The sequence below is a fragment of the Gorilla gorilla genome, chromosome X (genome assembly GCF_029281585.2).
Source record: "Gorilla gorilla gorilla isolate KB3781 chromosome X, NHGRI_mGorGor1-v2.1_pri, whole genome shotgun sequence".
Lineage (NCBI taxonomy): Eukaryota > Metazoa > Chordata > Mammalia > Primates > Hominidae > Gorilla > Gorilla gorilla.
In genome coordinates this window covers 82,062,503-82,074,115 of record NC_073247.2, presented here as the reverse complement: position 1 = coordinate 82,074,115, position 11,613 = coordinate 82,062,503, and the positions used below count along the sequence as shown (strand labels likewise).

General features: G+C 44.3%; 1 protein-coding gene across 1 annotated transcript; it reads left to right on the top strand.

The window, feature by feature from the left end:
- The first annotated feature begins 492 nt into the window (after positions 1-492).
- On the top strand, positions 493-2,534 carry P2RY4 (pyrimidinergic receptor P2Y4). Its single transcript, XM_004064326.3, has one exon. It carries the CDS (start codon positions 1,075-1,077, stop codon positions 2,170-2,172), a length of 1,098 nt encoding a protein of 365 aa, XP_004064374.1. The 5' UTR covers positions 493-1,074; the 3' UTR covers positions 2,173-2,534.
- Positions 2,535-11,613: the final 9,079 nt, after the last annotated feature.

Below are 11,613 nucleotides of genomic sequence, written 5' to 3'. Positions count from 1 at the left end.
CTAGCTCATAGAGAGCCTATGGGGTCATTAATAAGTATAAAGCACTTAGAAAAATGCCTGTCACATAGTAAGTGCTATATAAGCATTCTTTGTAATTATATGCATATGAGATTTATATTAAATATCTGTAGTTTAGATTTTCTAAAATCTTTCAATGTGTTGTCTTGCACTTGCCCATGTGAAAATTCGTTTCCCATGTTTCTGCTCACTTACACAGACTTGTATGATCCCCCTGTAATCTATCTCCAGGGGCCTGGCTCTTCATCAGTAAACTTGGATGTTTCCTCGTGTTCTTCCTCCTGCAGTCATTTCAAAGCTGTTAAATAGTAATCTCGCTGGCCCCAGTTTCCCAATCTGTACAATGAGTGGGTTGGACTAGGTCATCGTAAAGGGCCTTTCTAACTCTTTTAATCTCCCAGGTGGGAGGAGGGACAGGCCCCACCTCCAACTCCACCTCCTTGGATATGCCCTCTGGCTGCCAAGGGGAAGGGTGACAGAGTCAGCTGAGCTCAGCTTCAAGGGGACCAGGTAGGAGACGTGCCAACGTTCTTGGGCAAGGGTGGCAGTGGGGCTCCTGGGCTGTAGGCAGGCAGTGGGGAAGGTGTCATAGGTAAATCTCATCTGGAGACACTGTGACCAGGGCACTAGGAGAGGCGAAGGCACTGTGGGGAGAGACACTCCTCTTCCAGGGATATAGCTGTGATGACGAGTCAGAAGACACTTTGGGTCTAGGTATCTTCCCACTTTGGATAGTGCTGGGAGGCCTCCACCCTCTTCAGCCAGCCAGGCTCTTAGGGACAGAGTGAGCTGCAGAGTGAGTACAACCCAAACACACGGGCTGCCTGCCTGAGCCCCAGCACTGCCTGCTGCCCACCACTTCCCAAGCTGGACCAAGGGAGCTTGGGTAGGGGCCAGGCTAGCCTGAATGCACCCAGATGCACTTCTGTCAGCTCTCCCTAGTGCTTCAACCACTGCTCTCCCTGCTCTCTACTTTTTTTGCTCCAGCTCAGGGATGGGGATGGGCAGGGAAATCCTGCCACCCTCACTTCTCCCCTTTCCATCTCCAGGGGGGCCATGGCCAGTACAGAGTCCTCCCTGTTGAGATCCCTAGGCCTCAGCCCAGGTCCTGGCAGCAGTGAGGTGGAGCTGGACTGTTGGTTTGATGAGGATTTCAAGTTCATCCTGCTGCCTGTGAGCTATGCAGTTGTCTTTGTGCTGGGCTTGGGCCTTAACGCCCCAACCCTATGGCTCTTCATCTTCCGCCTCCGACCGTGGGATGCAACGGCCACCTACATGTTCCACCTGGCATTGTCAGACACCTTGTATGTGCTGTCGCTGCCCACCCTCATCTACTATTATGCAGCCCACAACCACTGGCCCTTTGGCACTGAGATCTGCAAGTTCGTCCGCTTTCTTTTCTATTGGAACCTGTACTGCAGCGTCCTTTTCCTCACCTGCATCAGCGTGCACCGCTACCTGGGCATCTGCCACCCACTTCGGGCACTACGCTGGGGCCGCCCTCGCCTCGCAGGCCTTCTCTGCCTGGCAGTTTGGTTGGTCGTAGCCGGCTGCCTCGTGCCCAACCTGTTCTTTGTCACAACCAGCACCAAAGGGACCACCGTCCTGTGCCATGACACCACTCGGCCTGAAGAGTTTGACCACTATGTGCACTTCAGCTCGGCGGTCATGGGGCTGCTCTTTGGCGTGCCCTGCCTGGTCACTCTTGTTTGCTATGGACTCATGGCTCGTCGCCTGTATCAGCCCTTGCCAGGCGCTGCACAGTCGTCTTCTCGCCTCCGCTCTCTCCGCACCATAGCTGTGGTGCTGACTGTCTTTGCTGTCTGCTTCGTGCCTTTCCACATCACCCGCACCATTTACTACCTGGCCAGGCTGTTGGAAGCTGACTGCCGAGTACTGAACATTGTCAACGTGGTCTATAAAGTGACTCGGCCCCTGGCCAGTGCCAACAGCTGCCTGGATCCTGTGCTCTACTTGCTCACTGGGGACAAATATCGACGTCAGCTCCGTCAGCTCTGTGGTGGTGGCAAGCCCCAGCCCCGCACAGCTGCCTCTTCCCTGGCACTAGTGTCCCTGCCTGAGGATAGCAGCTGCAGGTGGGCGGCCACCCCCCAGGACAGTAGCTGCTCTACTCCTAGGGCAGATAGATTGTAACACGGGAAGCCGGGAAGTGAGAGAAAAGGGGATGAGTGCAGGGCAGAGGTGAGGGAACACAATAGTGATACCTGGTAAGGTGCTTCTTCCTCTTTTCCAGGCTCTGGAGAGAAGCTCTCACCCTGAGGGTTGCAGGGAGGCAGGGATATCATGGGTGACCTCATCTCTCATAACCCCTTCAGTTGCCGACTCTTTTTTAGCCAATGCCAATCTTCTACTCCTTTCTCGTTGTTTCTGTTCCTTCCTGGGGCCATTGGTCCTACAATCTTCCTGAAAATCTTCCCCAGTCCTCTTTCCCTGTCCCATTTCCCCCACAGCCTCCTACAGCATGTGTTTCTCTACCCAGACCAGAGCATTCAGCTGAAGGGGTGGATCAGGAAGAGTCATCTCAGGATTGGCCTGACGTATCTGATGGTGATAACCAGAATCAGGAAGTGGAGGCAACTTCCATATCACAGATGCCGAGGATGTGCCATATGTAGCACCCACACCGACTTCCTGGTTCTCTCTCAAAGACAGCATAGTCTTGCTTACCAAGACGCTGGAATAGGGTGTGATCCCAGGGAGCCTGCATGCCAGGGTCCCCGCATGTAGCTGGGGGCCTGACACTGTTGAACTGGTGTGCAGCATGAATTAAAGTCCTGTGATAGGGTGGGGACCTTAGCTGATAACAGCCTTTGGGACAGGAATGGGACTGGACCTTCTTTATGATGTTTGCTGAGAACATGTATATGACAGCTCTCCTGTACTTAATAAAAGGACAAGTGGATGGCTCAGACTGAGGGGGTGGAGCTCTCACGTCTATGGCTGTAAGTTCTGGCATTGAGGAGTAGAGCAGATTTGTGCAGAGGAAGGTGGTGACAAGAATTGACGCCCAGAGCTAGTGTTTCACTGATCTCCCCCCTTTCTCTAGGTCCTGCCCCAAATAAATGATAAATCTGTCACCAGCTCTTTCAGATCAGGCTTCAGGACTTTGAGGCCAGGGTGGAGCACTAGGACTGGGAAGGTTCTTTTTAAAGTTTCCCACCCATTCATTGCTTCTCTCTTCCAGTGCCATCTTAGCACTTACAGGCTTATTGGATCAAGTTGCGGAGGGGAGGGGGGTGCATTGGAAATTGAGAAGCTAACCCCTAAGCCTTGGGAAGTAAGAATTTCTTGGCAGGCATTCTTGAGAAGGGTGGGCTCACACTTACAGGCCTTCTCCCTCTGAAATCACCTTCCAGCCTGTTGGTCTCCTGAGTCAGACCCCAGCCTTGCCTTTCTTTTTTTTCCCACCCTTGCTAACCTGTCTCTGATCTCTTACTTATCTAATGATACTAACTCTTATTGGCTTCTAAGGGTCTCTCTCTGTAGAGTAGGGCTGGGGCTGGACTGAAGGAAAAAAAAATGACTTCAGTTCCCCTGAATTTCCCTTTTTGTTTTTTGAAAGGCTCCCACTTTCTCCCTAGATGTCCAGGACCTTCTTGCTACGCAGGACTCCTGCCATTAGGAGTAAATGAACCGGCTTTTTTCTCCTTTTCTTACTAGTTCTCCCAGTCTCACAGCCACTGTTGCGTACACTGTTCCTCATCTGCACTCTCTTCCTTTTATTCCTATGACCATGGCCTCTTTGCCCATCACCTCCCCTAACCTGCTGTCCCCACCCAGTAAAGCTGCTCTTTCCATCCCAACTGACTCAGCCTCCTCCATTTCCTCAGTCTATTTAACTCCCATATGCTTAATCGAGATGAACTTTCTGGTCTGTTACTTTAGGGCTGTCTTCCCTTGCACTTTAGCTTTAAACACCTTGACTTTCACCTTAGGCCAATCTCCTTTCTTCTAGGACTGGAGGAAATTGCAGATGAAGCCAGAGGACAAGGCTGGCTTGACCCACTAAGACTTCACATCCTGGAACTTTGCCTAAGCTCTCATTCCTCTTAGCCTGGTGTGTTCCTAGTGAACATTCCACAGCAGCTGTTTCCTGTCTTTTTCACCTCCACAAGTCCCCAAATTCATCTCCTTCTTGTGATCTCTTAAGAGAGTTACCTTGCCTCCTGCAAAACTGAGAAGCTCTAACGCTTCAACTTCCAGTTATCATTCACGATAACTACTCTATATTTGCCCTGTCTTTCTCCCTTTCTTCCCTGAAGTTCCAGAATAAGAGGTGCTCCCCTTTCTTATTCCTTTGTTTACCTCTCTTCATTATTTCAAGTATCTTCCATCACCCGTTTTATCCCATCTTAAAAACAAACAACAACAACAAAAAAAACAAAGCATTATCACTGACACCTTAACCCTGCTGCCGTTTGTCTTTTCTTTTTTCTTTTTTTTTTTTTTTTGAGACGGAGTCTTGCTCTGTTGCCCAGGCTGTAGTGCAGTGGCACAATTCTCGGCTCACTGCAACCTTCACTTCCCGGGTTCAAGTGATTCTCCTGCCTCAGCCTCCCACGTAGCTGGGATTACAGGCACACATCACCACGCCTGGCTAATTTTTGTATGTTTAGTAGAGACAGGGTTGCATCATGTTGGCCAGGCTGGTCTCGAACTTCTGACCTCAAGTGATCCGCCCACCTCAGCCTCCCAAAGTGCTGGGATTACAGGCATGAGCTACCATGCCTGGCCTAGAAACCTTTTATTGTAAATATTCTCCCTGGTTGCTATAGTCTTTCATATCTATTATTTCAGTTGCCTCATAAAATTACACCTGTCAGTAGATTACATTTTATTTGACTATTCCCCTATTATTAAATATTTAGATATATTTCAATTTTTCTGTGCTTTGAACATCTTAATGTGTATGGCTTTTTTTCGTCTTTGTAATTCTGTCTCTAGGACAAATTCCCAGGAGTGGGATTACCAGACCAAAGAGCATGAATGTTTTTATGGATCGTGACTGCCAAAAGGACTGCAAAAATTTTCAACACCACAATGACGTATGAGTTGTTCCAGTTCCCTTGCAGCGCTAGCATTGGACTTTAGAAGAAATCTCTTTAGATGATTAAACATTATTTTCATATTTTTTCATTTCTTTGATTACTCATGTGATTGAACTCTTTCCCATATGTTTACTCTTTGCATCTTTCTTCAATTGGCACCCTAGTGGTATTCTTATATATCTAAATGTATTCTTTACTTAATATACATGCTATCCCTTTGTCATTATTTGATGTAAATATTTATCTTATTTATTGTGATACTTTTAATTTTAGTTCCTTATTTTATCCTCTTGCTTTAGAATTTCTCTCCTCATGCTTTTATCTCTCTGATTACTTTCTATCTCCTTTGCTGACTTCTCTTTTGCTCCTTAAGTAAACAGCATTCCTGAGATCAGTCACAGAGTCATAGCATTTGGGGATTATTTAATGCCCTTTGTTCATCCGACTATTGATTTTGCCATGGAGAAAACATACATGCAGGTGACTCATAGTCCTTGAGAGTACCTCAGAGATCATATAGGGTCTGTGCACCCCCTCACTTTATGGTGAAGGAAACAGGCCCAGAGAGGTGGCTTGCCCGTGACTCAGTAAGTTAGTGGCAGAGAAGAGGCAAAGTCCCAGGTCTCCTGACTCCCAGGGCTCCATTATATACCATTACACCAAGCCAACTCAATTCTAGGCCTTCCCTTCTCCCAACCTCCACCTCTACATCTTCAATTGCCTACTAGACAGTTTCACTTGGACCTTCTATTGTTACTTCCACCCCAAGATGTCAAAGGCAAAACTCCCTGAACCAGTTTTTCTACCTGTCTTGCTAATTTCTGTTCATGGCGTCTTCTTTCTTCGAGTCAGCTAGGCTTGAAAACTCTCAGGCAAGTTCAACTCTTATCTCTCCCTATTTCACAGGTTCTGACATTTCTTTCTTCATCTTGCCAATTACAATTGGCCTTCCTTTTAGTCTCAGCACTACCATTTTAATACTGGCTTTTGTCACCTTATCCCTGACTGTCATAGGCTCCTAACTAGTCTTCCTTATCTCCAGTCTCTTCCCATCGAAAGGCATCCTCTACAATGCATATTGCCAGATTAGTCTACCCACACACTGCTTTCAGAGTTTCACTGTCTTACTCAAAATTTTTTCATGGTTCACTATTGTCCACAAGACAAGTCAAAATCATTTTGTCAGAAATTCAAGAGGGTCTTTTGAATCTTATTTTCCATTATTCCCCAGTAAAAGTCTCTCTTCTCTAGCTAAATTGGTCTTTTCATTCTCTTTCCAAACAAGACTTGGATTTTCTCACCTCCGTCTTTATTCTTCCTGTCCCCTGCACTGTAATGCCCTCCCTTTCTTCTTGGGCTGCCCTTTTTCTATTCAGTTTCCAAGGCCAGGCTTAAGTCCTACTTCCTGTTTGAGGCCTTCTCTGCTGACTCTTACCCACAGTGACCTTCCAGGTCACTCCTAGAGTAATTATTGCCTCTATCAGTCATTGGGCACTTTTATTGTCTTTTAACATTACTTCTACCGTTATCTTGAATTGTTATTTAACTATTCATGTATGTTTGTCTTGAGTTCCCACCTATAAACCCCTTGAGTTACTGCGATAGAAAGGAAAGAGCATAGAACAGAAAATGAGAAGACCCAAGTCTGAGCTCTGGTTCAGAAAATGGGGCTCAGGTGTGTCATCTTGGATGAGTCACTCAGACTCTCTGAACCACAATTTCATCATCTGTAAAAAGAAGATAATTATCTCAGCTTTAAGTACCTCTTCAGATTCTGGTGAAGCTTTAAGTACCTCTTCAGATTCTGGTGCTTAATAAATATTTTCTGAATGATTATACGTCAGTAATTCAGTTTTTTGTTTCTTCTTCTGGGTATATTTCCACTTTGAGAGGCCACAGGAACCCCAAGGAATTAAAGGCCTAGGGGACTTTAGGAACAATGGTGGTGGGAAGGCATTGGAAAGATGTTTTGAGGGGAAGTAGACATAACCAGCATCTTTCACATTCCATTCTGTGGGCTACTCACTACTTGGCCTGCCTGTAAGGCTAACCTGGATGTAGGGAGGAGGGGAAGGTGACACATTCTGAGCTTTCACTTTGCTTACATTTTCTATTCCTTCATCCAACAATCCCCAGCTGGTTAAGTGAAATGCTTCACTCAGGACTCTGCTCTCCTTCATTGATGTGATGAAAGCCAGCTTTTGGTAAAGGAAGTGATAAGGAGTAGTAGAGAGAACAAACAATTTTCATCAGATAACTGGACTTGACTTTGAATCCTTGATCTGATACTCACTAGCTGCATGATCTCGACAAGTTACTTGATCTCTCTGAACTTCAATTTCCTCGTTGATAAATTGGGATAAGAATACCCATTTGACAAAGCTGTTGCAAAGAGTCAATGGAGAATGGATGACGAAACATCACTTACAATTCCTGTGGGCGGGAACTTGCTTTCAATGGTTTTCAACTTTAGCATAGCTGGACGTGGAATAAGAGCTCCCATTCAAGTACTAATCAGGCCCGACCCTGCTTAGCTTCGGAGATCAGATGAGATCGGGCACGTTCATGGTGGTATGGCCATAGATCATGGAACCAGAACTCAATATTTGAATCTGCTGCTTAGATGTGATAGTTAAGATCATGACAAAGAATGAACCTTCGAGTGTGAGAAGCAGAGGGCTAAGAACTGATCACCGAGGGATGGCCATAGTGATGGATTGGGAGGAAACAGTTTGGGACTCTGGCATTGCATCGAGGGAGAAGAGAGTTTCAGAAACAGGGATTTAGGATAGTTATTTAAAAAACAAAAAAACTTTGAATAAAAAAAGAGAACGATTAAGAAAGCAATCAACAGTGTCAAATGCCTAAGAGAATTCAAGGAGGATGTGATTCTCAGAAACACTCAATAAAAAATACTTGATTCTCTGCCAAACTGGGTTTATGCATACAATAGATGATAGCCAATGGCATTGACTAAAGAGGCCAATTTTAAATAGCTTTTGTAATCAAGAACTTTTTACATGCATTTGTTGGTGACCACACCTCTTTCCAAAGTTTCCTGTTGACCACACCTCTTTCCAAAGTTTTCAGAATAACCCATTTAATGGGTTACTTGCCATAACTACAGAGCTGATATTTCCTATATGAGATGAGATGTGGCTTGTCATCAGAAGGAAGAGCAGAAATATCTGAGTGGAACCAAAGAGTGAGTATGTCTATGAGGGTACCTTGGTATAGGTTTGATTACCAGAGCTTATGTATTTGGGTCACAAGATGGGAAGAAAAATTATCCCTTCTTGGGTCAAAGTATAAATTATTAAAATGTAAGAACTCTTCCAGAAAGAGTGGAAGATGAAATCTTTCTTGAAGCAGATTGGTTATTATTGTTTATTTTGTACCACAGTTTGGGGTCCTAGTCCTGTTTTTGGATCTACTGATGGAAAGAAGGAAGTAAATGTACTGGGGCCAGGCGCGGTGACTCACGCCTGTAATCCCAGCACTTTGGGAGGCTGAGGCAAGTGGATCACCTGAGGTCAGGAGTTTGAGACCAGCCTGGCCAACATGGTGAAACCTTGTCTCTACTAAAAATACAAAAATTAGCCGGGAATGGTGGTACATGCCTGTAATCCCAGCTACTCGGAAGGCTGAGGCAGGAGAATCGCTTGAACCTGGGAAGTGGAGGTTGCAGTGAGCCAAGATCGTGTCACTGCACTCCAGCCTAGGTGACAGAGCAAGACTCCAACTCAAAAAAATGAAAGAAAACAAATGTACTGGGAACACTTAAGAGAAGAATCAACTGATACCCTCTCAGGGATCACCACGCCGATGGCACCTGCCCAATTTGTGTTACTTCTCACTGATGTTTAACTTACTGCTCTTTGTAAATCTCATTCCCTTCACTAAATCAATAGCCCTCTATCTGCAGTGTGAATAAAACATTTTTTTTACCCACTCTAAATATTGCTAGATCCCTTTCCAGAGGGTAGCTGCTGTTCTGGTTCTTTGAGGATTTAAGCTGGTTTGATTTTTTTTAAACATTTTTGTCTTTATTTCTCTAAAGAAATTTTCTCAAATACATTTTCCAGGTGCTACTAAGTTTTGAAGGGGCTGGGTTTAATATTGTTAAGCAGATTTCTTTACTACAGGATTTATCTGGAGCCCTTAACATCATAATATCCACTGTGAATTTCTAAGAGGAGGGGGTTCTATGTACAATACCTACCAGACTTATGGACCAAGGAACCATTTTTTTCCTGCAAGGCACAGCTCAAGGACTTCCTATGCCAAGATACATTTTAGGAGGCACCGTTCTAGTAAGGGAAACCTACTATCTGGAAACCACCTAGTCAGAGGGTAGGAGTTAGCTTATGTCTCCTGCACTCCTAGATTTCTTCTCTCCACCATGGGCAGATACAGACCAAAAAAGTTCTTTTCTTTTTTCGTATGTAGAAATGTAAAAAATACTTTTCTACATTTTCCAGGAAATTGCACAGCTTTTCAAATTTGATGGAAAAGTTTTCCCCTCTCCTAATAATAAGTAAAATACTTTCCTTGGAAACCTTTCCCTTTTGAGGTAGTCCATCAATTAGGAATGCATTTGACTGTGTGTAACAGAAACCCATGGTGAGGGCTCAACAAGGTATGTGTTTCTTGTGTGTGTTTGTTTGTTTTATCCAAAAAATCCCCATGTCAGCAATACAGGGTAGGTACAGATGCTCAAGAAAATGCTTACAGCTTCCTGCTTTACCATCTCTTTAATGTATGTTTTTAATCTTTGTGGTTATAAAATGGCTGCTCAATTTCCAAGCACCTTGTCTGTGTTCTACATGGGAGGAAAGGAGTAAAGGTATATAGCAAGGGGCTAAAGAATCCCGTAAACTAAGCCCTTTTTCTTTATCAGGAAAACAATAGCCTTTCCAGAAACACCACCCAGTAGACTTCTGCTTACACCTCACTAGTTAGAGCTAGGTCATGTGGCCACCCCCAGCTATGTGTATGGGAAGCTGAGTATATTGCTGCCCCAAATGGACAGGGAGTTTTCTGAGTAAAGAAGACAGGGATAATAATAGGTATTGGGTAGGATACTAGCAGGGTCTGTTACATACTGCTTGTTTTTTTTCTTCTGACTTAAAAACTGATTTTCCCATGATAACCTTCTGTAATGCAACTAAACTCCTTTCTGAGAAAGTTCTGTAACAAAAGTAAGATTAACAGTATGCAATCTTTTATCACATCTTTTACAAACTTAACTTCTTGGAAAACCAAGAACCTAATAAATCTTGAATTCAACAATTGAAATTCCTCCAAATTGTCTTGTACTCATTGTGTACATACTATTGTAGCCTGACATTGTCGCTTCCATTTCACATGCAAAGTTTTATACAGTCTGCATGTGAGAATGCTTAATGTGTTGTAAATCAGCATTAATAACCATCAACTGAATTTGAGCAGTCATCCAATAGATCGAGTTCTTAAGGACGTAGGCGTCTGACTTATTTCTCTGTCTTCCCCAGTGCCTAGAACATAATAGGTGGTCAATAAATATTGCTGAATGAAGTGAGTGAATGAGTGAATATCTGAGGTGTCCAGGAAGACCTGTCAGGGCCCTACCTTATCAAGGAAGATCTAGCCCCAAGTAGGAAAGGACCAGCCTGTCAGGTGAGAAGACAGCAGAAAAACTGAACTGTCAACAGTTGATTCAAAAGCAATTCTTTAAATATTGGTTAATTTTGGTGCACCAGAGATGGTTTTGGAAAACTTCTATGCATTTTAAAATAGCTTTGTTTTTCAAAATTTGGGTTTTTATTTTTAATTTGTTAAGGCATTGCCAAAACAGCAGGTCTGGCACAACTGTCTAAAAATGAATTAGGAATAAAATTCCAAAAATGTAGGAGCAATAATCCCACATCTGAAAAGCTATGGATTTTTATTAAATTTTTAAAACTTGGCCGGGCATGATGGCTCACCCTGTAATCCCAGCATTTTGGGAGGCTGAGGCAGGCAGAGGTCAAGAGATCGAGACCATCCTGGCCAACATGGTGAAACCCCGTCTCTACTAAGAATATAAAAATTAGCTGGGCATGGTGGCACGTGCCTGTAGTCCCTCGGGAGGCTGAGCGAGGAGAATTGCTTGAACCCGAGAGGCGGAGGTTGCAGTGAGCCGAGATCGTGCCACTACACTCCAGCCTGGCAATGAAGTGAGACTCCAACTCAAAAAAAAAAAACAACAAAAAAATTAAAACTTGCCTTACATTATTACAAACACAATGCATTGTCACTACACAAGGATCGTAAAATACAGACAAGCAAGAACTCTGTGGGGCAGGCAAAGATTTATTAGAACCCAGAAAATAATAACCATATGAAATAATTTGATAAATTAGGCTTTATCGAAAATTTGTAAAAATTGCTAGAAACAAATCTCCAATGAGGATTTTTTTTTTTTTTTTGAGATGGAGTCTTGCTCTGTCACCCAGGCTGGAGTGCAATGGCGCGATGTCAGCTCAAGACAACCTCTGCCTCCCGG